Source organism: Megascapheus bottae, chromosome 1 (assembly GCF_031878675.1).
Source record: "Megascapheus bottae isolate mThoBot1 chromosome 1, mThoBot2.hap1, whole genome shotgun sequence".
Lineage (NCBI taxonomy): Eukaryota > Metazoa > Chordata > Mammalia > Rodentia > Geomyidae > Megascapheus > Megascapheus bottae.
Window position 1 is genome coordinate 100,398,480 of NC_143509.1, and position 27,496 is coordinate 100,425,975.

Sequence of the window (27,496 nt, forward strand, 5' to 3'; positions counted from 1 at the left end):
GAGGGTTTATATGTCATAGATACATATTAACCTATGTAATAAAAGATTATGTCTATAGAGTCATAAATTTTTATGTCTATGTAATTGTGTTTATATTTCCAACACCATGTCCATAGCATTGGGTATGCAAATACTAAGTCCTTGCTCTTGTACTATGTGTATCTAATAGCCATGTATTAAGGATACCATGCGCCTTTTGTTCCTTTGGTCTTGACTTGTTTCACTCAACATGATTCGCTCTAGATTCATATACTTCCCTGTGAATGCCATTATTTTATCTTGTTTGTTGGCTATATAGAATTCCATTGTATATATAGACCACATTTTTTGTATCCATTCATCTGCTGTAGGGCATCTGGATTGTTTCCATCGCCTGGTTATTGTGAATAGTGCAGAGATGAACATAGCTGAGCAGGTGTCCTTATCATATCCTGGGTTATTGTGTTCAGGATAGATGCCCAGGAGTGGTATGACGGGATCATAGGGAAGGTCAATTTTCAGTTCTTTAAGGAACCTCCATACTGCTTTCCAGAGTGGCAGAACTTGCTTAATTCCCACCAGCAATGCAGTAGGCTTCCTTTTTCTCCACAACCCTACCAGCATCTGTCATTGTCTGATGAACCATTGATCTTTAAGCATCAACTTTTGCATTATTTAAAAACCCTTTGGGAGTTAATTGCAATTGATTGAATCTGGTGTGGGGAAAGCATTTAATCCTGTAAGATTTGTTTATTTAGGTTTTCTGTTGTTGTTTTGGATTTTTTTTCTTTGGGGGGAGGAGATTTGTGCTCTTCCTGGGTCTTGAACTCAGGGCCTATGTGCTCTGTCCCTGAGCTTTTGTACTTAAGGCTGATGCTCTGCCATTTGAACCGTAGCTCCACTTCTGATTCTTTGGTGATTATTAGGAGATGAATAGGAATTTTCCTATAGAATTTTCCTGGTTAGGCTGGCTTTGAATCAGATCTTAGCTTCCTGAGGTGCTAGGATTACAGGTGTGAGCCACCATTATCTAGCTATTTAGGTTCTAAATGTCTTTTTCAATGGAGTTTTGCAGTTTTCTCCATAGAGATCTTCTCTTTAATTCAGTCTTTTTTTTATATATTTTTATTGTAATTAATAGAAGTGTTGCATTATATTCACCAGATAGAAGGTGCATTACTTCACATACATTGATACCCTTTCTCATGTCTTGGTCCCCATTTCCCTCCCCCCACTCCCACCCCTTATCTTGTTTTCCTCCCTTCCCTATCCGACTTCAAATAACCAAATATGCATATATACAGTATATCAGATAACCAGGTGAAATAGTTAATTCAGTCTTTTTTTATTGTTGTTTTATTAAAGATGACAGTGTTTTTTTGTTTTTTGTTTTTTGTTTTTTTGCCAGTCCTGGGCTTGAGCTCAGGGCTTGAGTACTGTCCTTGGACTTTCTCAAGGCTAGAGCTCTACCACTTCACCACTTCCGGCTTTTTTTTTTTCTATGTATGTGGTACCAAGGAATCGAACTCGGGTCTTCGTGCATGCTAGGCAAGCACTTTAACCACTAGGCCAAACTCCCGGCCCAGATGACAGTGTTTTTAAAAAAGGTTCTACTTTCTAATAGTGGTTAGTATAGAACTCAGTGAACTTTTATCTGGTCAGACTCTTATGGTTTCTAATGCATTTTCTTGAATTCTTTTGTGTTTTCTCTGAGAAAATTTGTATTAATTGCAAATGATAACATTTGGATTTTTCTTTTCCATTGAGTTTTCCCTTTTAATTCATTTTTCTTGTCCTAATGTTGTGTGACACACCTTTAAATCTGTGTAATTAGAGCCATTATAATGGTTCCTTAGAAGTGCTTATAGTAGTATTCCACAGTTTGATATTGGGAATGCTTCCCCACTAAGAACAGCAATTTTTGTGACATTAAGTATTTAAAATTTTCCAAAGTAGATTTCCTCTTTGACTCTGCTTATTGATATCTCTTGAGTTGGTTAGAAATATGTTTCAGGGGCCGGGAGTTTGGCCTAATGGTAGAGTGCTTGCCTAGCATGCACAAAGACCCAGGTTCGATTCCTTGGTACCACATGCACAGAAAAAATGCTGGAAGTGGTTCTGAGGTTCAAGAGGTAAAGCGCTAGCCTTGAGAAAGTCCAAGACAGGGCTCAGGCCTGAGCTCAAGCCCAGGACTGGCAAAAAAAAAAAAAAATGTTCTTTCAGATTTGACATTAAAATTTTTGATTTCATTAATTGATTTCTTGGGACTTTGTCAGCATGGGGCTTGAAATCAGCGCCTGGATGTTCGTAAGATCTTTTTGCTCAAGGCTAGAGCTCTATCACTTTGAGCTAAAGCATCTTTTCTGGTTTTTGAGAGGTTAATTGGAGATAAGAGTTTTACAGACTTTGCTGCCAGGGCTGTCTTTGAACCATGATCTTCAGATCTCTGCCTCTTGAGTAGTTAGGATTACAGGTGTGAGCTAGCAGCACCTAGCTCTCTGTTTCTTCATTTAGGACAAGTTTTCTTTTCCACGGTCTTGTCCACAGTGAAGTATTGTAATAGTTCTATGTGTGATTGCAAAGATTGTATATAATTGTCATATGTCCATTAAATGTTAGAAATTGTGCTCAGATAGTCCTTATTAGTTCTGTTTGTCTAGTTGGGCTTGAAGGGTTCATGTTGGCCTCAAACTGGAATCTTTTTTGTGCTTCCATAGGTAGAATTACAGGGTCTGTAACACTTGGCCAATCTATATTTTTAAATCGTTATGTTTTAGAAATTCTTTCCGTTCAAGTCTCTTGATTGATAATGACTTTACTTTTTAATCTAACAGTGTTTGTTTTTTTTTTTTTTTTTTTTTTTTTTTTTTTTTTGCCAGTCCTGGGCTTGAGCTCAGGGTCTGAGCACTGTCCTTGAGCTTTCTCAAGGTTAGAACTCTACCACTTGAGCCTCAGCAGCACCACTTCCAGCTTTTTTCTATGTATGTAGTACCGAGGAATTGAACCCGGGTCTTCATGCATGCTAGGCAAGCGTTCTACCACTAGGCCAAACTCCCGGCCCCTAACAGTGTTTTTATTTTAACTTTGATCTTTAAAAGATTATTCTAATGAGTATAGAGTTTGTTTTCTGTCTGTATGATAAAAATACAGAAAGTCTGTTGCCAGCTTTATGCTTTTGCTTTTTTTTTTTTTCCCCAGGCCTGGGGCTTGAGCTCAGGGCTGAGCATTGTCCTTGGGTTTTCTCAAGGCTAGCCCTCTACCACTTGAGCCACAGTGGCACTCTGGCTTTTTCGATGTATTTGGTGCCTAGAAATCATACCCAGGTCTTCCTGCATGCCAGGCAAGCAAGCACTTTCCCACTAGGCCAAACTCCCAGCCCAAGATTTTTATATTATAAATTTTTTTATTGTTATAATAAAGGTGATTTGCAAAGAAGTTATAGTTACATAAATCAGATAAAGAGTACATTTGTGGGTTTTGCTTGTTTTTGCCAGTCTTGGGGCTTGGACTCAGGGCCTGAGCACTGTCCGGGGACTTTTCTCAAGGCTGGTGCTCTACCACTTAAATCACAGTACCACTTCCAGCTTTTTTATGTATGTGGTACCAAGGAATTGAACCTGGGTCTTCGTGTATGCTAGGCAAGCACTCTACCACTAGGTCGAACTCCCAACCTTATCCCTTTAGTTTTTGTTTCTCATAGAAAGTTTTTAGCTTTAATTTTGGTTTGTAGCTTTTGGTTTGATATGAGGAGACTTTAAATATGCTGTTTCTAGGAGCTTGGCAAAACAAGAAAAATTTGAAAAAAAAATCTAAAATATTTTATTTTTTACATTCGTAGAGTTTTTCAATATTTGGTTAACTGTATATGATGGAATCTGAAGTACGTTTGTTTGTTTGTTTGTTTGTTTATTTGTGAGTCATGGGGCTTGAACTCGGCCTGAACATTGTCTCTGATCTCTTCTTCTGCTCAAGGCTACTGCCCCACACCTGGGCCTGGGTGTTGTCCCTTAGCTCTTCAACTCGAGACTACCACCCTACCCCTGGAGCCACAGCCCCACTTCAGTGTTTTTAGTAATTTTCTTATTTTCGTTTGTATTAGGAAAATTCTGTCCTATCCAAACAGAGGATTTCTTGGTGATCCATTTTCTCTTAAAGCAAGTTTATAGTTAACTTAAAAGTCAGGCTTTTCTGGGGAGAACTATGAAACAAATACATGGCAAGTAGATTGCTCAGTGTATTCTCTGCACTCACAGTGACATAACATAGATAAACTTGTGATGATCAAACTGTTAAAACTGCTTTCAGAGATAGGAGCTTGGTGCTCTAAGATTATAAAGAAGAGATACAAAAAGAAACTTAGTGGAGTAGAAAGATCGGGATGGTTAAAAAACTAGAGGCATGAATTGATGGAATGTTTATTTAGGAATTATGAACAGTTGGATATGATCGGCTTCTAGGTTGTGTATCGTGGAGTGACTGGAGATAAAAACAGGAATAGGCGGACACTAGGCTATCTATACTTAAGAAGGGAGAGTGGATTTGGTTCTGATTATGAAGGGTAACTACTGAGTGATTTTTAAACAGCAAAATAATAAAACCAGAGTTTGAGAGGATACTAACCTTGAAGGCCAAGATAGTGTTTAGAGATTGCTTGTTGTATTAGTTCAAGAAGAAGGGAAGAAGGAACAAGTCAAGCAGTAACCTTGGGCACAAAGAGGTGTCTATGTGATAAATGTAGATTGCTTAGGGAAGTAGCTATGACTGAATATAGTGATAAATTGGATAGAAATGTTGAATGAAATGAGAGTCTAGGTTGACCATCTACATTTTCAATTAATGTAACCATGTTTCATGTAGAACAATTTACTGGTAAATTGTATACAGAAAGAGAAAAGACTATAGTTGCGTTTTTTTAAAGAAGAGGATAAGTTTATTTTAGAACTTATTGGATCTGAGAGGCTATGGAACATCTTGGTTAAGATCTGGTATCAATTGCCAATTAAGATCTGGAGGTCAAAAGATTGGATCCAGCCAGGAAAGATTTGAAAGTGTGAAAATCATTATTATATAGGATCACTTTAAATGGTACATTAAAAAAAACTGGAAAAATTTAACAGCAATTTACCTTAATGTGTACAAAACATCAGCTTGTAAACCAAACCTTTGATATCATGAACATATATCACTTAAGTGAGCTCAATGCCAAGGAAGTATTAAATATATGTACCGTATGAAAATTGCAAAATCATGATGAAGCTATACAAATGATTAAAGTTCAGAAAATGCTGTTTTAATCCATGGGTATGGTGGATAAGGTCACCCAGGAGTCAGTGAGAGTGAGAAGAAAAGAGAATTGACATTTGGGTGGCAGGGAATGGAAAAGAAGAGCCCATGAAGGAGACTGAGGAAGAGCAGCCATACGAATAGGAGGAGAACCAGAAGATGATCTTTGCAGTCCATATGAAGAGTCTGAGAAGGAGGAAGTGGTCCTCAGTGTCAAGTAAGTTGTAAGCTGAAAAGTGCTCATTGGAATTAGTAATTAAGGTAGACCATTTAGCTTGAAGTGTCTCAAGAGTAGGTTTAAATTTTTAAGTTTTATATCAGTATTAATAATAGTTGATACTTATGACACTTTACATACCCAGCTCTCCTCAAAGCACTTTGTATGCTTTAACTGATTAATCAGGTAGTTAGTGTGTGTATATATATATATATATATATATATATTTAATCATCCCTTGTTTTATAGGGCAACTGAAGCATAGAGAAATTAAGAATCTTGCCCAAGATCAAAACTTCAGTGAGTTAGAGTTCAAACCAAGGCAGTCTGGCCCCAGAATCCATGTTCTTAACCATTTTGCCACATTGCCTCTCTCTAACAAAATAGAAAACTCTAAAAATTACACTAGGATCACAATTACAGTACGATTGGTGTTGGGTTTGATATCTTGAGAAATGCCAGGCTTTAATGGCCAGTGCTATGTCATGGTGACTCAGTCTGTCAGTTGTATTGTAATCAATGTTATGATGGTGATGAGTAGGATCTGACAGTTCTTGGCTCTTTCTGTATTTTCATACAAAAAAATTTATGTGAGAAAAGTAAACTTTTTTTTTTTTCAGTGAAAGGAAATAGATTTCAAATTGCCACTGAGGGAAATAGGGAAACTCTTCTATCACAAATCTTCATCTTGGGGATCAATTGGGCTTAGGTGTGTTGAGAGCCTTTGTGAAACACAGGGCTTAAAATAACCCAAGACTGAGGAAGAGCTAGTCCTGTGCTGGGTGTGTCTTTCTCCCCAAAGTCCAGTGGAGAAAAGTAAACTAGTATACGTATACTTTTCTTAATAACATACATATTGTGTTTTTGGTTTTATGTTTTACTTGTTTCTGGCAGTTCCACTTTTGGAGATTTGAAAACTGTTCTGTTGTGTGCAGAACAGGTGAGTTTGCAGATTGTAGAGACAGTCTGTGACACTAGTGAAAGCAGTTTCCCTTGAATGGTAGCAATGGAAACCAAATTATAGGAAGTGGAAGTGAGAACAAGAGATTTGAATGTCACAAAAAGTAAGAAAGTTCTCGAGGAGATTGAGTGGCTGTGGGAAGAGAGAGCTATAATGATTCTTACTTGTGTTTAGAGAGGAACTGATATGAGTGAAGCCAATGTTTAGATCTACACAGTCTGAGCTGTGGCCCTGAGAAGGAAAAGTTCATGCTAGTTGAGTTGAGGAGTTGGTCTGATGGCCCATGACACCACTAGGATAATGATGGATTTGGAGAGTTGCCAGTGTTCCTAAACACAGCAGTAACCAAGAGGTAAATAAGTGGCCATGACAAGTCTGAGAGAAGAGGCTACCGAATTGGGACAGAGCATTTTCCACCTATACAATGGATGTGGAAGGAATGTGAGAATTAATGGGATGGGACTTATAAAGCACATGGTGCAGTGTGTGACACATAGTACAAGTAAGCTGGCTAGGAAGCTTGTTAGGATTCTTCACTTCTGCCATTGTGTGGGTTTTAGACATTACATTGGACATCATACGAAGGACTGATTAAAGAAATAGGCTCATATTCAAGGACTTGCTTTTAGCAAAAGAGAAACTTGATCTATTCTAACATTAATAGGCTAATGAGATGTGAAAAGGTATAAGAAATGGTTAATGATTATGATAAAAAGGAAAAGCAATTACTTGGGCAAGAACTAGAAGTAAGGTACTCCTGAATTTTCAGTGATATTTAATATAGTTTTCCTCTAATAGTTATAAATACCTTCATTTTTAAACTTTCTCTAGGGAAAAAAGTCTGAACCTTCAGCCTACTTCACTTTTTTGCCCATCAGAAGAAGTATTTTTAAAACATGTCTGTGTGATGTGAGGTTTTCCATTGTTGCAGTCTTGTAGTGCTGACTGGCTTTTGTCGGGAGACCATTAGAACCACAGGAGGAGGGCAGGTCTGGATGGGTTGTCACCAGGACTGACAAACTTGCTCTGGACCACTCTGGCCCTGCCCATTTGTCTGAGATAGAGAGATACAGGGAACGGAGTGCAGGAGCAGCTGACAGGAAACAGTTCCTCAGTCAGGATTTAGTTCGGGCCAGGAAATTGAGATTGTACCAGTTCTTGTGTGATGAAATAGTGTATTTTACGTGATGCAGTAAAAGATATTGGGGTAAAGATACAGCAGTGAACTTTGTCTTTTCTATATTCAGCACACACATTTGAGGGTTTACATGAACTGGACACACAGGGAGAACAACCAAGGGAGATGTGTAAACTGATAAAGGTTAGAGTAGAGATGGTAAATATGTGAACCCAAGGAAAGGAAGAAATTGAATCCTTTGGAAAACACTGCAGAACAGGGACAAGAATCTTCCAGAATTCAATGTTCTGATTGGAATTACTTCCTGGGAGTATAGCTCTAAGGATTTTTCCAATATGCCATAGATGCCAGGAAAACAGCTACTTCTGTTGCTTCAAACAACTACTGATGTGTGTTGTTTTCTTAGGATTGTGTAACATGGAAGATGTGATCGATGAAGATGTGAGTGCGGAAGAAGATGCTTTGTTAGAAGATTGCCCCTCTGAGGATGACTTTGTCTTTGCTCCTGAATATATGTCAGATGATTATGTCCGTGTGACTCAGCTTTACTACGATGGAGTGGTAAGTAGGTTTGTTCATATCTTTTCAGTTTTGTGTCTGTGTGCTTTCTCATTCAGTGCAGTCTGAGTAGACATATTTTGTGTGATAGAACGTCCAGAAGGGTAAGTAAGCAGCACTTCAATAATAAAAATACGGATGCCAGAGAACCAGTCATAGCAAGATAGTCCAAAGCCAGTCCAGGTATAAACATGAGACCTGATCCCAAAATATTGAAAAGGATTCGGGCATTGCTAAAGTGATGGAAGAAGTCCTGAGTTCATTCCTCCCCAAAAAATAACAAGCCCAGGGGAGTGCTTTAGAGACATACTCAGTGAAAATTAAGACTTAGTGGCTAGGGCCTGGAGTTTGGCCTAGTGGTTAAAGTGCTTGCCTAGCATGCACGAAGACCCAGGTTCGATTCCACGGTGCCACATACATAGAAAAAAGCCGGAAGTGGTGCTGAGGCTCAAGTGGTAGAGCTCTAGCCTTGAGAGAGTCCAAGGACAGTGCTCAGGCCCTGAGCTCAAGCCCAGGACTGGCAAAAAAAAAAAAAAAAAAAAAAAAAAAAAGACTTAGTGGCTAAAAGATGCATTCAGATTACATAAATATGCATAGTTTTCAGTTCTGTTAATTTTTAGAGTAAAATCCTAGTGTTCTCTCAGCTACTTGGGAGGCTGTGATTGGGGGGATAGCAGTTGTGTTCAGGCTTCTCCCTTCCCCTTTTCTTTCCTTCCCCTACTCTGTCCTCTCCCTTTTTTCCCCTCTTTTTGGAGGGGAGTGGGAGGGCTGGTATGGTGATTAAACTCAGGGCCTGAGCATGGTTCTTCATCTTTTTTGCCCAAGGTTGGTACTCAGCCACCTGAGCCACAGCTCCACTTCTGACTTTTTGGTGGTTAATTAGAGATAAGAGTCTCATGGACTTATTTTGTTCAGGCTGGCTTTAAACCACAATCCTCATAACTCAGCCTCCTGAGTAGCTAGGATTATAAGCATGAGTCACTGGTGCCCAGCATGAGACTTTAATCAAGAAGTGGGCCAGATGGCATACACCTGTTAAGCTTAGTACACAGAGAGCCTAAACAAGGTGTTCAAGGCCCAGGTACATCCAGGCAGGAAATGAGACCCTATCTTAATAGTAACCAACAGGGATCCACATAAGGAAAGAAGAAATTAAACTATCCCTATTCGCAGATGACATGATCCTCTACTTGAGTGGCCCAATAAGCTCCACTCCCAAACTCTTAGAATTAATAAACCACTTTAGCAAAGTGGCAGGATACAAAATTAACCTGCAAAAGTCAGTAGCCTTCTTGTACACCAACAGTACACAAACAGAAGGCCAAATCAAGAAAATGAACCCATTTGCAATAGCCCCTGCAAAAATAAAATACTTGGGAATTAACTTAACCAAAGATGTAAAGGAATTATTCAGTGAAAACTACAAAAGCCTAACAAAAGAAATTAAAGAGGACACCAAGAAATGGAAAGACATCCCATGCTCATGGGTAGGGAGAACCAATATAGTGAAAATGGCCATACTGCCAAAATTGATATACAAATTCAATGCAGTCTCCATCAAAATCCCAAAGACATTCTTTACTGAAATAGAAGATACAATCCGAAGGTTCATATGGAACAAGAAAAGACCTAGAATAGCCAAAACAATTCTAGGCAAAAAGAGCAATGCAGGTGGTATAATACCACCAGGCTTCAAACTCTGCTATAGAGCCATAATAACAAAAACAGCATGGTATTGGCACAAAAATAGAGTAGAAGATCAATGGAACAGAATAGAAGATCCAGAAATAGAACCACATACCTATAGTCAACTTGTATTTGACAAAGGAGCTAAAGATATACAGTGGAGCAAACACAGCCTATAGTTATTGGTGCTGGCAAAACTGGGCAGCCACGTGCAGAAAACTAAACATTGACCCTAGCCTTTCACCATGCACAAGCATTAACTCAAAGTGGATCAAAGACCTCAGTGTCAGACTGGAAACTGTGAAGCTGCTACATGATAAAGTAGGAGAGACACTGGAACTCATAGGCACAGGCAAAAGATTCCTGAACAGAATCCCAGGGTCACAACAGATTGGAGAGAGACTCGATAAATGGGACTACCTAAAAATAAAAAGTTTCTGCACAAATAAAAGCATAGTTGAAAAAGCAGAGAGACAGCCAACCAACTGGGAAAAGATATTTACCAATTATACATCAGACAAATGCTTAATATCCAGTATCTATAGGGAACTCAAGAAACTAAGCCCCCACAAATCCAAAAAACCATTCACTAAATGGGCAAGGGAACTAAAGAGAGACTTACCAAAAGAAGAGATTAAAGTGGCAGAAAAATGGGAGTTTGGCCTAGTGGTAGAGTGCTTGCCTAGCATGCACGAAGGCCCGGGTTTGATTCCTCGGTACCACATACATAGAAAAAAGCTGGAAGTGGTGCTGAGGCTCAAGTGCAGGGCTCTAGCCTTGAGAAAGTCCAAGGGCAGTGCTCAGGCCCGGAGCTCAAGCCCAGAACTGGCCAAAAAAAAAAGGCAGAAAAGCATATGAGAAAATGTTCATCATCCATGGTCATAAAGGAAATGCAAATAAAAACAACCCTAAGATACCACCTTACCCCAACAAGAATGGCCAAGATTTTGAACTCAGACAATGACAGATGCTGGTGGGATTGTGGAGAAAAAGGAACCCTACTGCACTGCTGGTAGGATTGTAAACTAGTTCAGCCACTCTGGAAAGCAGTGTGGAGGTTTCTTAAAGAACTAAAAATTGACCTTCGCTACAATCCCTCCATACCACTTCTGGGCATCTATCCTGAACACCATAACCCAAAATATGATAAGGGCACCTGCTCAGCTATGTTTTATCTCTGCACTATTCACAATAGCCAGGCTTTGGAAACAATCTAGATGCCCTACTGCAGATGAATGGATAAAGAAAATGTGGTATATATATACAATGGAATTCTACATAGCCAACAGTCAAGATAAAATAATGGCATTTGCAGGAAAATGGATGAATCTAGAGCGAATCATGTTGAGTGAAACAAGTCAAGACCAAAGGAACAAAAGGTGCATGGTATCCTTAATATGTGGCTCTTAGATCCACACAGTACAAGAGTGAGGACTCAGTATTTGCATACCCAATGCTATGGACATGGTACTGGAAATATAAACACAATTATATAGACATAAAAACCTATGACTCTATAGACATAATCTTTTATTACATAGGTTAATATGTATCTATGACATACTCTCAGCCTAATTTTGATTATGTTCTAAAATCTAAGTGCCAGTGATTGTATATAGAGATTCCCTTCTTGAATACTTGTTTGTTAAATATGTCATTTGAAATATGATGTAAAAATCAATGTTAATAAATTCTTTAATAAAAAAAAGTAACCAACAGGGGCTTGAGTGTGGCCTAATGGTACAATACTTTCCTAGCATGGATGAAGCCCTGGGTTTGATTCCTCAGAAGCACATAAACAGAAAAGGCCGAAAGTGGTCCTGTGGCTCAAGGGTAGAGCACTAGCCTTGAGAAAGCCCAAGGACAGTACTCAGGCCCTGAGTTCAAGACCCAGGACTGGCCAAAAGAAAAAAAAAAACTAGCATAAGCTGGCCACTGGTGTCTCACATCTGTAATCCTAGCTACTCAGGAGGCTGACATCTGAGGATGTGGGTTCAAAGCAGGTCCCAGTAGAAAAGTCCCCATGAAACTCGAACCTCTAACAAAGTACTCAAAAAATCCAGAAATGGTGCTGTGGATCAAGTGATAGAGTGCTAGCCTTGGACACAATGAGGCTCAAGGACAGCACCCAGGCCCAGAGTTCAGGCCCCAGGACCAGAAAAAAAAAATTAACCAGCATAAAAAAGTGGTAAAGGCTGGGCGTGGTAGAGTGCTTGCCTAGCATGCACAAATACAATTCCTCAGAACCACCTACCTAGAAAAAGCCAGAAAAGATACTGTGGCTCAAGTGGTAGAGCTCTAGCCTTGAGTAAGCCCAAGGACAGTGCTGAGGCCCTGAGTTCAAGCCCCAGGACTGGCAGAAAAATAAAAAGTTGGAAACACAGCTAAGTGACTCATTTATCTGCCTAGCAAGTAGGAGAGTTCAAACCTAAATACAGTCCCCTCAAATCTCTTCTTTTGCATTTTACCAGATGCAAACAAGATAATTTTTTCTTATTTTAGGGCTTGCAATATAAAGATTATGTCCGATGTGAGAGGAATGTGGGTGAGTACATTTGTGTTTGTTTTAATATTTATTTGTTAACTGGTCATAAAGAACGGTTCATACATTCAGTCACATCAACATGAAAATTTATATGTCTTTTTAAAATATATTCTTAGCTGGTCTCCATAGCTCATGACTATAATCCTAGGTACTCTGGAGGCTGAGATTTGAAGATTGTAGCTTAAAGCTAGCTGGTCCAGACAAATTCTGAAGACTCTTATCTCCAATTAACTAGAAAAACAGTAGAACTGGGGCTCAGATGATAAAAGTGCCAGCCATGAGTGAAAAAGAGCTTGCACTTGAGAACCTGAATTTAAGGCTTAGCACTAGAACACAAAAAAAGGATGTGATTGTTTTTTTTTTTTTACTGCAAACTGAAAAGGTTTTTTGTTAAAATGTTTAGTCAACACTTAATTTCTAACAGGTTGTATTATTTCATCCATTTATTTCTTGCCTTCTGTCATATCCATTTCATGGTCCCTCATTTGCAGCATTGATTCCTTAAAAATAAGTACAAATACTAATCTTAAACTTTTAATTTTAAGAATTTGACATCTGCAGTATATGGTGCAGCAAGCCAGTTTCTGTCCTACGAAGTTACTGTGATGCCATTAAAATACATATCTTCTGGCCACTTCTTTTTCAACTTCAGGAAAATTCTATATTCTCAAAATTACAGCCTTGTGTGGAAACCTTGTAAGTTCTATGTGTTACTCATTTTGTATGAACAATGATATGCAGTTGTATGTGCAGTAATAAGGAATGCCAAGTATAATGGAAGACTGTGTCTTATACTTACATGGTACTCAGATTTGCTTTCTAAAATACGGTATAAAGGGGTTTGGAGTTCAGCCTAGAGGCAAAGTGCTTGCCTGGCATGCAGGAAGACCTGGATTTGATTCCTCAGTACCACATACATAGAAAAGCCGGAAGTGGTGCTATGGCTCAAGTGATAGAGTACTATCCTCGAGGAAAGCCCAAGGACAGTGCTTAGTCCCTGAGTTCAGTCCCCAGGACTGGCAAATAAATGAATAAAATATAAAAAGTAAATACTGGGGGATGAGAGTTTGGCCTAGTGGTAGAGTGCTTGCCTAGCATGCACGAATACCTGGGTTTGATTCCTTGGTACCATATGCATAGAAAAAAAAGCTGGAAGTGGTGCTGAGACTCAAGTGGTAGAGCTCTAGCCTTGAGAAAGTCCAAAGACAGGGCTCAGGCCCTGAGCTACAAAGCCCAGGACTGGCAAAAAAAAAAAAAGTAAATACTGGCTGGGGCTTGGAGTGTAGCCTAGTGGTAGAGTGCTTGACTAGCATGCACAAAACCCTGGGTTCCATTCCTTGGTACCACATACACAGAAAAAGTTAAAAATGGTGCTGTCAAGTGGTAGAGCACTAGCCTTGCGAAAGCCCAAGGACAGTGTCCAGGCCCTGAGTTTAAGCCCCCGGGCTGGCCAAAAAAATTAAATCGAAAGCCCAAGGACAGTGTCCAGGCCCTGAGTTCAAGCCCCAGGGCTGGCCAAAAAAATTAAATAATGGGGTTGGGGTTTTGCTTAGTGGTAGAATGCTTGCCTAGAATGCATGAAAACCCAGGTTTGATTCCTTTGTACTATATATATAGAAGTAGTGCTGTGACTCGAGTGATAAGCTCTAGCTTTCAGAAAGCCCAAGGACAATGCTTAGGCCTTGATTTCAAGCTCCAGGACTGGCAAAAAAAAAAAAAAAAGCAAATATTAAGTTTTGAATATGAGTAAATAATAACATTGATTTAATTTTTTAAATTTTTCTTATAAAGGTGATTTACAGAGGAGTTATACTTTGATAATGAAAGTATAGATTTGATGCTAAGCCAGGACAAATTAATATACTTGCTTATGAATATTGATATACATTATTGTTATATTAAACAGTTGTACTGGAACTGAGAATGTGGATTAGTGGTAGAGTGCCTGCCTAGCATGCATGAAACCCTGCGTTTGATTCCCCAGTACATAAACAGAAAAAGCCAGAAGTGGTGCTGTGGCTCAAGTGGTAGAATGTTAGCCTTGAGCAAAAGAAGCTTAGGAACAGTGCCCAGGCCCCTGAGTTCAAGCCCCATATTGTCAAAAACAAAACAACAGCAACAAAAAAACCCCACAAAATATAAGTTATAATGCAGAAGAGAGAAATAACAGCATTAAAAAAAAAGTTTTTTGGAAGTGATGCTGTGACTCAAGGGGTAGAGTGCTAGCCTTGAGCTGAAGAGCTCAGAGACATCGCTCAGGCCCAGAGTTCAAGCCCCACAACCAACCAAAAAAAGTTTCTTTTTTGTTACCTAAAGAAAATGGACACTTATTTTTTTCAGATAGTTTGTTATATATTTAAGCATAAGATTCAATAAATTTGTGTAGGTGAGAACCTAATCTTAAAAAAAATAACTTGTCTATAAACAGTTTGCAGGGTTCAGAGATAAGTTTGAAGAAGTTACAACTTCTTGAGTTGATGGAAGACATTGTGGATTTGGCAAAGAAAGTTGCGGTAAGTAGTAAAGTGCAGGCGCTACACCTTCATTGAAAATTAAAATGTATGCCATGTGGCTCATACAACTAACTGATATTAGTTAACTCATCTGTTTTTAGGTTTTGTGGTCCTGATTGCAGTTTCTGTTCTCCTGAGTGTGCTCAGTAGTGATCAGGAGGATGGCTGGTTGGTTTTGATGGGTTCTGATTACAGTAACGGGTCCTGTACTGCTTCTTGTCCTTAAAAATAGAAAGCAGGATTTTTTGCCAGTCTCTAGTGGCTCACACTTATAATCCTAGCTACTCAGGACGCTGAGATTTGAGGATTACAGATCAAAGCCAGCCAGGGCAGTAAAGTCCCTGCGAGACTCTATCTCCAATCAGCTACTAAAAAAAAAAAAAAAAAAAAAACCCAGAGACAAAGTAGTACAGCAATACCCTTGAGCAAAAGAGCCCAGGTACAGTACCCAGGCCCTGAGTTCAAGCTTCACAACTGACAGGGGTGTGGAGAAATGGGGAGAGAGAGAGGGAGATCAGAGTAGATTTGAGGAATGTCTTTGTGTTGAGTGTCTTTTGTATGGTTCTTTTTTTTTTTTTTTGGTTTTATTGTTGGTCATGGAGGTTAGCACTCTACCACTTGAACTACAGTGCCACTTCTGGTTTTCGGGTGGTTAATTGAAGATAAAAAACTCATGGACTTTAGTGCCTGGAGCCAGCTTTGAACCTCCAACCTCAGGTCTCAGTCTCCTGAGTACCTAGGATTATAGTCTTGAGCTGCCAGCTTGTGACTTTGTCATTTTGTTTTGTTTTGTTTTGTTTTTATTTTTGTTTTTGTTTTTTTTTGAAGCTATTGGATAAATTTTTGTCTTGGTTATAAAGCCATGTGTCCCTCTTAGTACTTTTTTTTTTTCCTTTTGTAGTAGGGCAAGAACTTAGGGTCTGGGTGCTGTCTCAAGGCTAGCATTCTACCACTTTGAGCAGCAGTGCCTTTTCTGGTGGTTACTTTGAGATAAGAATCTTGCCTGGAGTGGCTTTGAACCATGGTCCTCAGGTCTCAGTCTCCTGAGTAGCTAGAATTACATGTGTGAGCTAGCTACCAGCACCTGGCAGTCAATTCTTGATTTAGGTTACTTTTTCTTTCCTCTTTGGTACTGAAGGCATTGTGCTTCCTAGACAAACACTCTCCTACTTAAGCTGTACCTCCAGTCCTTTAATTATTTTTCGCATTGGGTCAGAAAAGAGAATTTCAATCAAGCACAGTGGCTCAGGCCACTGCTGCTGGTATACGCCATGACATATTGTTTCATAGTAAAGTTTTTAATAGAGTGTTTTCTAATAATGTTAAGCACAGGTTATATACAAGTTACTAGTATATCACTTATTTACCAAGTATCATGCGCTGTATGTAATTGTATGTGCTATGTTTTCAATAAATCTTCCATCAGCATCCATACTTGGAAGCAGCGCCTGTTTATGCTATGATATCACAACAGCTTCTATGTCCCTAGACAATAGAAATTTGTCAGTTTCATTATTGATCTTACTGGACCACTCCTATGTATTTGTGATTCATTGTTAACTAAAATATTATTGTAATTGACCAGGCGTTGGTGACTCACAGCTGCGATCTTAGCTACTCAGGAGCCTAAGATCTGAATATTTCTGTTGAAAGCAAGCCCAGACACACATGTATGTGTGCATGTGTGTGTACACACGTATATTTACTTACTTTGTATGGTACATGACTATTCCTAAAATGTAGGATTTTTTTTTTTTTTTTTTGGCCAGTCCTGGGCTTGAGCTCAGGGCCTGAGCACAGTCCTTGGACTTTCTCAAGGCTAGAGCTCTACCACTTGAGCCTCAGCACTACTTCTGGCTTTTTTCTATGTATGTGGTACTGAGGAATCGAACCCGGGCCTTCATGCATGCTAGGCAAGCACTTTAACCACTAGGCCAAACTCCCGGCCCGGATTTTTTTTTTTTTTTTTTTTTGCCATTGGAAAAGTCAAGTAAAGTTGATGGAATAAGGGAAAACTGCTTTTTTTTTTAAAAGAATTTATTAATGTTGATTTTTACATCATATTTTAAATGACAAGTTTAACAAACAAGTGTTCAAGGAGGGAATCTCTATTTACAATCACTGGGACTTAGTATTTAGAACTTAATTAAAATTAGGCTAAGGATTTGTATGTCATAGAAACATATTAATTTAAGAAATAAAACATGTCTATAGAGTCATAGGTTGTTATGTTTATATTTCCATTACCATGTAAACTGTGCTTTTTTTTACTTTTCAGAATGATTCATTTCTTATTGAAGGCATACTGAGAATTGGTTATAAAATAGAAAACGTAAGTATTAAGTACATTAATACATTAGTAAATAATACTTATTAAATTATTATGCAGCATTAGCAGTAGTCATCACACTCCTCATTTCCCACTCAGTTTACATACTCAGCATTATGTCGGTATTTGGTAGTATTGATTTCTGTATTTTGCTTATAGGATCTTATTTAGCTGATTTGTTTCACTATCTATCTATCTGTCTGTCTGTCTGTCTGTCTATCTATCTATCTATCTATCTATCTATCTATCTATCTATCTTATCTATCTTGCCAGTCCTGGGCTTGAGCTCAGGGCCTGAGCACTCTCCTTGGACTTTGTCAAGGCTAGAGCTCTACCACTTGAACCTCAGCACCACTTCTGGCTTTTTTCTATGTATTGTGGTACCAAGGAATTGAACCTGGGTCTTCATGCATGCTAGGCAAGCACTTTACCACTAGGCCAAACTCCCCGCCCTTGCTTCACTTTGTAAAACCCATCATGATCTGATTCTTTTATTTACTGGGCATACATTTCCCCAAATGAAATTATTACATCTTTGATACATAATTAATAGATACTTTCCAAAAGCAGTAATAGGCCAATTTATAATGTTACTGGCTACATAAATATCTACATTTCTTTTAAATATTATGCCAATATTGACAGCTCAGGTATTAAATGTCTGAAGATGTTAGATACCTCAGGCATGAATAACATTTCTGCCAAATTGTGACTTGATTGTGAAAATCATTATACTGATCATCTAGTTTACTCAGCAAATATTTTATATAATCCTTTATTTGACACAGACTATGTAAAATATATGCTTTGTGAGGCAAACCTTAATCTATGACTTTAGCCTTGGGGATAAGGATGGAATCCCTGGTTTAGATAAGATCTGGTATTGCACTCCCTGGCTACCTAAAGCAGCTTTTTGCCAGGTTATAAACCCTTTATAAAAGCATCTTAAATTCTGAAGGTAGCCTAAAGTCAATGTAACATGTATGATCATGGTTTTGATTAATTTGTATCCTAGTCTTCTATACTTCATGATGAAATAATGAAAATAGAGTTGTATAAAATTTATATTAAGTATCTGAAATGCTTTATAATGTAAATGTACAAGGCCACATGCAAATTTAGAATTCATACTTATATGTTTTGAAACAGAAAATCTTGGCAATGGAGGAAGCTTTAAATTGGATAAAATATACAGGCGATGTAACCATTCTACCCAAATTAGGATCCGTGGATAAATGTTGGCCTATGTTAAGTATTTTCTTTACTGAATGTAAGTACAAGTGTTTTAACTTGTTCACTGGGCTTTTAAAGGTATTCAGGAAAATGGAGTGTATAAGTTATGTGGGCTCTGATTTGTCTTAAGAACATTTGAGAGGCTGGGAACTTGGCATAGTGGTAGAGTGCTTGCCTAGCATGCATGAAACCCTGGGTTCCATTTCTCAGTACCACATAAACAGAAAAAGCCAGAGTGGCGCTGTGGCTCAAGAAGTAGAGCTGTAGCCATGAGTAAAAAGTGTCTAAGGACAGTGCCCAGGGCCCTGAAATTCAAGCCCCAGAAGTGGGAAAAAAAAATTAAAATTTTTTTCTTCTGTTATGATGCTTCAGTAAGAGAGTTTTAACCTTGTCAGGTTAGTTTTTGGTTTGTTTATTTTTGTGCTTCTTCTGAAATGTGAACCAGGATTTTACATTCTTTCATGCTTCTACTTTTGGCATTTTTGCTGGTTAATTGGAAGAGAAGAGTCTCTGAAATTTGTCTGCCCAGGCTGGTTTTGAACCTTGATTCCTCATCACAGGAGTCAACACTGTAACCTGGCCCTTGTAGTTAGTTTTATTCTCTTATCTCCTTCTTGACTTTTGTGACGTATTTAAAAAAAAAATCCTACCTAATGATTGTTGGCTCAAGTCTGTCATTCATAAAAGTAATAGAAGCTGACATGATTTTCAATTTCCTCATGAATCTACTATTCTTTGATGTCTGAGGAAATTCCCTTACATATTTCTTTACTTTGTGAAATGTTTTCCTTTAAGCATTTGATAATTAGCAATGTTTTTATAGTATAGTTTTAGGACTCCTCTCCTTTTCCTTTTCCCCTTCCTTCCTTCCTTCTTTCCTTCCTTCCTTCCTTCCTTCCTTCCTTCCTTCCTTCCTTCCTTCCTTCCTTCCTTCCTTCCTTCCTTCCTTCCTTCCTGTTGTGGGACTTGAACTCTAGGCCTGGGTACTGTCCCTGAGCTCTTCAGCTCATGTCTAGCACTCTACCACTTAAGCCACAGCTCCACTTCCAGTTTTCTTGTGGTTAATTGGAGATAGGAGTTCCAGATTTTTTTATGCCTAGGCTGGCTTTGAACCATGATCCTCAGATCTTAGCCTTCTGGTTAACTAGGATCTTAGCCTTCTGGTTAGCACACGACTAGTTTTAGGAATCTTGAAATAGAAAAATTTTCGCTCTTTAGTAGGTGATGTCCAATAATTTGCACCTTTACTAAAAAGAGAGAAAATACTGACTTGAATTCTTTTTTTTTTTTTTTTTTTTTGCCAGTCCTGGGCTTGAGCTCAGGGCCTGAGCACTGTCCTTGGACTTTCTCAAGGCTAGAGCTCTACTACTTGAGCCTCAGCACCACTTCCGGCTTTTTCTATATATGTGGTACCAAGGAATCGAACCAGGGTCTTTGTGCATGCTAGGCAAGCACTTTAACCACTAGGCCAAACTCCCAGTCCTTGACTTGAATTCTTAAGAGGAATTAAGTACAGATCTTTCTGATAGATTTATTAAATACTACATGTGTCACAGAGGCTTTATTATTTTGGAGGCCTCCAATTTTCTAGGTCAGATATTTTTTTAGAGAGAAACAGCATCATGTATTAGGCACCAGTATGAGCTTATTTCTGATTCTCTTGCATGTTTGCTCTCTCCTTTATAAAACTCCCCTGAAGGATTGTTGCTATTGTCTATTGTAGAGTCTTTGAGAAGATAAGTGATTTTTCTTCAGCGTACAAAGTAACTAGAACTTAGATAAGAACTCAAATCATTTTCTTTTTTTTGCTAGTCCTGTGGCTTGAGCTCAGGGCCTGAGCATTGTTCTTGGGCTTTCTCAAGACCACAGCTCTATCACTTGAGCCCCTGCACCACAGGCAGCTTTTTTCTATGTATATGGTACCAAGGAATAGAACCTGAGCCTTCTTGCATGCTAGGCGAGCATTCTACCACTAGACCAGATCCAAGAATTCAAATCTTCCTCTGATCTCAAAGCCAAGGTTTTCCTCCTAGAAACTTGCTTTGCTCTGTTAGTATTATTTATTTGTTCACCTTTCTTTTGTAGTAATAGGGAACGTACTGAAGGTCTGAGTGAACTGAGCAAAAAGCCCTCCAGTTTTGTTGTTTTTGTTTCATTGTTATTTTTTGCCAGTCCTAGGGCTTGAACTCAGAACCTGAGCACTCTCCTTGGTCACTCAAGGCTAATGCTCTTACCACTTGAGCCACTGCACCACTTCTAGCATTTTCTGTGTATATTATACTGAGGAATCGAATTTGGGGTCTTTGTGCATGCTAGGCAAGCACTCTACCATTAGGCCATGATCCTGGCCCATTTTTTTTTTTTTTTTAATTTGTTCTTCTAGTAGGGCTCTACTGCAGCTTGAGATCCTCCTAGTTCTACCCAGCTTCTTCCTTTTTTTTTTTCTTCCGTCCTGGGGTTTGAACTCTGGGCCTAGGCGCTGTCCCTGAGCTCTTCAGCTTGAGGCGCTCTACCCACAGCGCTACTTTCCGTTTTCTAGTGGTTAATTGGAGATAATAGTCCCAAGGTCTTTAGTGCTCAATCTGGCTTTGAACCATGATCCTCAGATTTCAGCCTCTTGAGTAGCTAGGATTACAAGCATGAGCTATCTCACTGGGTTTGGCTAGAGTTTTAAATATAATTGTGCTGAAATAATATACATGTGTATGTATATATATATATATACATATATACACATGCACTATAGAATAGTTTAAAGACTAAAAGCTAGATAATTTTGGACATTTTCGGTAACCTAATTACCTACTGTAGTGAAATTACTTTATTAGGTTTTTATGATTGCTATTTCAAATAACTTCTCACCATAAATATTTCATTTATAGAGTCAAATATTAAAAAATTTTAGCCAGGTTCCAATGGCTCATACCTGTAATCCTAGCTACTTAGGAGGCTGAGATCTCTGAGGATTTCAGATTAAAGCCAGCAGGGCAGAAAAGTTCCTAAGACTCTTACCTCTAATGAACAACTGAAAAACCAGAAGTGGAATTGTGTCTCAAAGTAGCTAGCAAAAGAGTTCAGGGACAATATTCAAGCCCTGAATTCAAACCTTATAACTGGAAAAGTCTATGACAAAACAATTTTTAAAGTATTTTATTTGGTATATTACATAACTTTTAGAAGACAGTTTACCAGTTTGTTCTTGGTTTTATTGAACATTGCACCTTGACAATGTCTGTTAAATTATCTTGAGTATTTACAAATCCTGATTGTAATATGTTATGATTGCATTTTCTGAGTTACATGGTAATAATTAAATTCATAATAAAGAGCTGGATCCTTATTGCCAGAAAACAGAGTAGACTTAGAGCAATATAGAATATTTGAAAATATAGTTAAAGATTACAAGAAACACAGGCTTTTTGGAACTATAATACAATGAACTTTATGGACTTAACCTGCTTAATCTAAGAATTAGAGGAATATGAGTACCAGTTTGCTTTTTTAACAGATTATCTCTTTATCTGTCTCTCCCTTTGTGTCTGTCTCTCCTAAAAATAAAACTTAAGATAAGTATCACATAACTAGAGTTGTAACGGAGAATTGCAATTTGCTTGAAGAATTTCAAGGTCAAAGCTGTGTGGACTGTACAGAGGTGAGGACACATCACTACCTGTAAATATGTTTGAAAGATTAGCAGTTAATACTTTCAACAGTTAAGAAGTTAATAACAAAATTGTAAACTGATAACAATTGAATAATACATTTGAGGGATTATTTTTTTTTTTTTTTGCGAGTCCTGGGCTTGTACCCAGGGCCTGAGCACTGTCCTTGGATTTTCTCAAGGCTAGAACTCTACCATTTGAGCCACAGCACCACTTCCAGCCAGCTTTTTTTTTTTTTTTTTTTCTATGTATGTGGTATCGAGGAATTGAACCTGGGTCTTTGTGCATGCTAGACAAGCACTCTACGACTAAGCCAAACTCCGGGCCCGATTGAGGGAAATTTTTAATAAATTTTGAATTTGAAAATTTTTAATGAAATTATATGCTAATCAAATTTTCTGATATATATATATTTGTGTATGTATATATATATATATGTATGTATATATTATTTTTTTTTTGCCAGTCCTGGAGCTTGAACTCACGGCCTAGGTACTGTTCTTGGACACTTTTTGCTCAAGGCTAGAATCCTGCCACTTGAGCGACAGCACCATTTCTGGCTTTTTCTGAGTATGTGGTACGGAGGAATCCAACCCAGGGCTTCATGCATGCTAGGCGAGCTCTTTACCACTAGGCTATGCACCCAGTCCCTCTGATATATTTTTGTTAAAAATTTTATTTTTCTCAGACTTTAGCTTAGCTATTAACAGCTTTGTTTGTTATTCATTTATGATAATAGGTTTTGAATTCAGGGTTTTGTGCTTTCTAGATGAGCACTCTACTACTTGAGAGAAGGCCCCCAACTTTTTTGCCTAGTCTGGCCTAGTCATATGATTCTCTGACCTTCCTACCTGTGCTTCCCTATGTCTAGGTTCATAGGTGTGCATTAATTTTTTTATCTAGGCTAGCCTTGAACTTTGTCTTCTGAATGTTCTCTTCCTAGGTAACTAGAATTAGAGACATGAGCCATTGTGCCCAGTTTAACAGCCTTATAAAGATGCTATTCATACGATTCATTTAATATAATTTTAATTAAAAAAATGTTTTTTGCCAGTCTTGAGCTTGAGCTCAGGAGCACAGCTAGAGCTCTACCACTTGAGCCTCAGCACCATTTCCTGCTTTTTTCTATGTATATGGTACCAAGGAATCGAACCTGGGTCTTCATGCATGCTAGGCAAGCACTCTACTACTAGGCCAAACTCCCGGCCCCTTTAATTCAAATTTTAAAGACTTAAAATATGCTCATTTCTTTCATTTTTTTTAAGGTTTTTTTTTTTTTCTTTTACCTGTCCTGGGGCTTGAACTCAGGGCCTGAGCACTGTCCTTAGGCTTTCTCAATGCTAGAGTTATACTACTCCAGCCACTGCAGCACTTACGGCTTTGTCTATGTATTTGGTATAGAGGAATTGACTCAGGTGTTTGTGCATGCTAGACAAGCACTCTACCACTAGGACAAACTCCTGGCCTAATTTGTGTGTGTGTGTGTGTGTGTGTGTGTGTGTGTGTGTGTGTGTGTGTAATCAACTTAGGGCCTCTCACTTGTGCTTGTTCACAGCAGGTGCTCTACTAGTTGATCTATGCCTACAGTTTAGCATTTTGCTGGTTGAGATGAAGTCTTAAAGTTTCTTTTCTGCCTGAGCTGGCTTTGAACTGAATAGGTAGGATAATAGGTGTGAGACACCAGTGTCCCAGCTAATGAGCATATTATTACTTTTGTGTGTTTGTTGCCACGACTGAGGTTTTAACTCCAGAGGCCTTGTGCTTGAGTTCAGCTTATTTGTCTAAAGCTAGATAAACTCTACCCCTTGAGCCATGCCTCTAGCCATATATATATAACCATATATATATAAGTGTCTCTATATATATAACCGTGTGTGTGTGTGTGTGTGTGTGTGTGTGTGTGTGTGTGTGTGTGTGTGTGTGTGTGTGTGTGTGTGTGTGTGTGTGTGTGTGTGTGTGTGTGTGTGTGTTGATGGGCCAGGGGGCTTGAATTCTGGGCCTGGGCGCTGTCCCTGAGCTCTTCAGCTCAAGGCTACTGAACTACCCTTGGAGCCACAGCCCCACTTCCCATTTTCTAGTGGTTAATTGGAGATAAGAGTCTCACATTCTTTAGTGCCGGGCCTGGTATCCTCACATCTCAGCCTCCTGAGTAGCTAGGATTATAGGTGTGAGACACTGCACCTGGCTTAGCTCTTTAATTTTTTTTTTTTTTTTTTTTTTTTTGCCAGTCCTGAGCTTGAGCTCAGGGCCTGAGCACTGTCCTTGGATTTTCTCAAGGCTAGAGCTCTACCACTTGAGCCTCAGCACCACTTCCGGCTTTTTTTTTTCTATGTATGTGGTACCGAGGAATGGAACCCGGGTCTTCATGCATGCTAGGCAAGCACTTTAACCACTAGGCCAAACTCCCGGCCCAGGCCCTTTAATTTTTATGTATTTGAATGAAGTAAAAATTTTTGGTTCTATTAATAGCATCTTTTGTTGGCATTCTTGCTAACCTGACATTTCATTCTACTATTACAATGCTACAAAGTAGGCTGAAATTGTAGATTATTTATAGAAATCAGATATCCAGCATTGACAAAGAACCCAGGCAAAGAAAGCCTATAAACTGCAATGGTATCTGCAGATTCATTTCAAGTTTTATTATTATTATTATTACTATTACTTATTTAGTAGTTTTGATCGGTCATGGGGCTTGAACTCTGGGCCTGGACACTGTTCCTGAGCTCTCAGCTCAAGACTAGTGCTCTGCCACCTGAGCCACCTGAGTGTTAAAGACTTTAGTGCCTGGGCTGGCTTTGAACTGTAATCTTTAGATCTCAGCCTCCTGAGTAGCTAGGATTATAGGTATGAGCTACAGGCACCCAACTTGTCATTCTTTATAATTAATCTAATCAGCATTACATATATGTTACTGATTTAATTTTTTGGTTTATTTTCTCACTGTGTTAAGAGTCAAACCCCAGGGCTTTAGCATCACTCACCTACATACCTAGCTGGTTAATTTGTTTTTTAAGTAATAAATTGAGTAATACCATGCTTCCTAACTAAAAGCCAGTATTTTACCTTGTGTCTCATTTTTTGGCTTGCTATAACTTATGGATATTTCCTCTCCTCAGTAGAGGACTGGAAAAAGAAAAAGTGTGCCTCCCAAATAGTCCATCAAAGAAAAATTATTTTAATGTTTATTCATAATGCATATTTTGTTTACTTTCTAAATATTTCTTTAGCAAGTTAGAATTGGGTGTTAGAGAAATTTTGCTTAAAATACATAGTTGTCTTTTAGTTTGGGGATGATTGGTGTCAGTCCACCCTCTGAACCAAAATCTGAAGATGCCCCTGACCTCATAAAATAATATATACATGTTCCTGTATATTTCACATCACCTCTCTATTAATTACAATGCCTAGTACAATGTAAATGCTATCTATATAGTTTAACTGTGTTTAGAAAATGACAGCATAGTCAACACATTCTTTTCCTTAGTATATCTGTGCTTCATTGGATCTTCAGATCTAGCACCCAAAGATACAGAAGGCCAACTAAATATACCATTATACTGGAGATTACATTTTCATTTTTTCCACAGATAGTTTCTTAGGTTATTTCTGATATCAAATAGATCCATTTTTTCTAGGTATTGGGTTTTTGCTTATCTTCAAAGCTAATTGATGCCTTTTCTTTCACTTTGGTTTCTCAGCAAGGAGAACTGATGAGAATGAAAGGAAATGAAGAATTTTCGAAACAAAGATTTGATGTCGCTATTATTTATTACAGCAGAGCCATTGAATATAGGTAAGAAAAAGAATAATGAAACTCTATGTGGCAGATAAAATAGAACAGTAGGAGAAACAAATGTGGTACGAGGAATTCCAGGTATCTTCCAGTTTGCTCTCCAGGAACAGACTTTTCATCTAAGTGGTAGTTGTATTGGAAGAGCCTGAGTATATCAGCTCATCAAGTAGTATAACTCAAGCCAGTCAGGCAAAAAAGTAGATTTGGCTCTAACCTATTTCTTTCCTTGTTATTTTGTTTTGTTTGCCAGTCCCAGGGCTTGAACTCAGGGCCTGAGCATCTCTTTGGGCTTTTTCAAGGCCTAGTGCTCTTCTACTTGACCAGAAGTGGTGCTGTGGCTCTGGTGGTAAAAGTGCCAGCCTTGAGCTCAAAGAGGCTCAGGGACAGCGCCCAGGCCCTGCATTCAAGTCCCACAACCTGTCTCTGAGCTCTTCAGTTCAACGCTAGTGCTCTACTATTTGAGCTACAGCACCACTTCTGATTTTCTGGTGGTTAATTGGAGATAAGACTCTCCAGTTAACCAAAGGCTGGCTTTGAACCATGATTCTAGGTTTTACTTTCTTTGAGGGACCTTATTGTAAGAAAATAGTTGTAATTGTGAGAGGATGTATGTGCTCTTTCTCCCTTGTTACTCAACTTTAAAAAGTCTGTAGCTTTCCTTCAGATATACAACAGAAGATAACATATATATGTATATTTATTCTATATATAATCTGTATAGATGGCCTGTATGTTTCCACTGACTATTGCAGCTTTGTAGGAAGCTGTATACACACTGTTTTTCTACCTTGCTTATTTCCTCTGGAATAAATGAATCCAGTTGCTTGCCACAACTGAAGACTGCTTCTCTTTTCTGCTGAGAAAGACTCAGAAAAGAATCAGTTCTGGACATACAGTTAGACAAAACTAAAAAGAATAAAACGCGAGACTGGGCACTAGTGGCTCAACCCTGTAATCCTAGCTACTCAGGAGATTGAGATGTGAAAATAATGGTTCAAAACCAGCCAAGGCATGAAAGTCTGTGAAACTCTTATCTCTTAAAATTAATCTGGTAGAGCGGTAGCCTTGAGCTAAAGAGCTCAGGGACAGCACCTAAGCCCAGAATTCAAGCCCCACAACTGACCAAAAAATAAAAAGTAAAAAGAAATAATAGCTATATTTTTCCAGGAGTGTGGCCTAGTAGTAGAGGGCTTACCTAGTATAAATGAAGTGCTGGGTTCGATTCCTTGGTACCACATACACAAAAAAGCCAGGAGTGATGCTGTGGCTCAAGTTGTAGAGTGCTAACATTAACAAAGCCCAAGGATAGTGCCTAGGCCCTGAGTTCAAGCCCCAAGAGTGTGTGTGTGGGGAAGCTGGGCGCAGTGGCTCATACCTGTTATCCTAGCTACTGAGGAGTCTGAGATCTGAGGATCAAGGTTCAAAGCCAGTCCTGGCACAAAAGGACCTGAGACTCTTATTTCCATTTAACCTCTAGAAAACGGGAAGTGGGGCTTGGCTCTACAGTAGGGTGGTAGTCTTGAGCTGAAGAGCTCAGGGACAGCGCCCAGGCTGAGTTCAAGCCCCATGACTCACCAAAAAATAAAACGAAATAAA

At 38.7% G+C, this 27,496-nt stretch overlaps 1 protein-coding gene across 3 annotated transcripts in view; it reads left to right on the plus strand.

The window, feature by feature from the left end:
• Ttc3 (tetratricopeptide repeat domain 3) overlaps nucleotides 1-27,496 on the plus strand; it is a 116,372-nt gene that overhangs the window by 3,878 nt on the left and 84,998 nt on the right. For all 3 annotated transcript variants that reach the window (XM_090349244.1, XM_090349237.1, XM_090349233.1), the window contains 8 exons: nucleotides 7,985-8,139; nucleotides 12,325-12,367; nucleotides 12,913-13,063; nucleotides 14,796-14,880; nucleotides 17,159-17,212; nucleotides 18,359-18,479; nucleotides 22,009-22,094; nucleotides 25,806-25,900. In XM_090349244.1, the coding sequence (XP_090205370.1) occupies nucleotides 7,996-8,139; nucleotides 12,325-12,367; nucleotides 12,913-13,063; nucleotides 14,796-14,880; nucleotides 17,159-17,212; nucleotides 18,359-18,479; nucleotides 22,009-22,094; nucleotides 25,806-25,900 (779 nt within the window). In that variant the 5' untranslated portion in view covers nucleotides 7,985-7,995. Of the gene's footprint in view, nucleotides 1-7,984; nucleotides 8,140-12,324; nucleotides 12,368-12,912; nucleotides 13,064-14,795; nucleotides 14,881-17,158; nucleotides 17,213-18,358; nucleotides 18,480-22,008; nucleotides 22,095-25,805; nucleotides 25,901-27,496 lie in introns of those variants that run through there.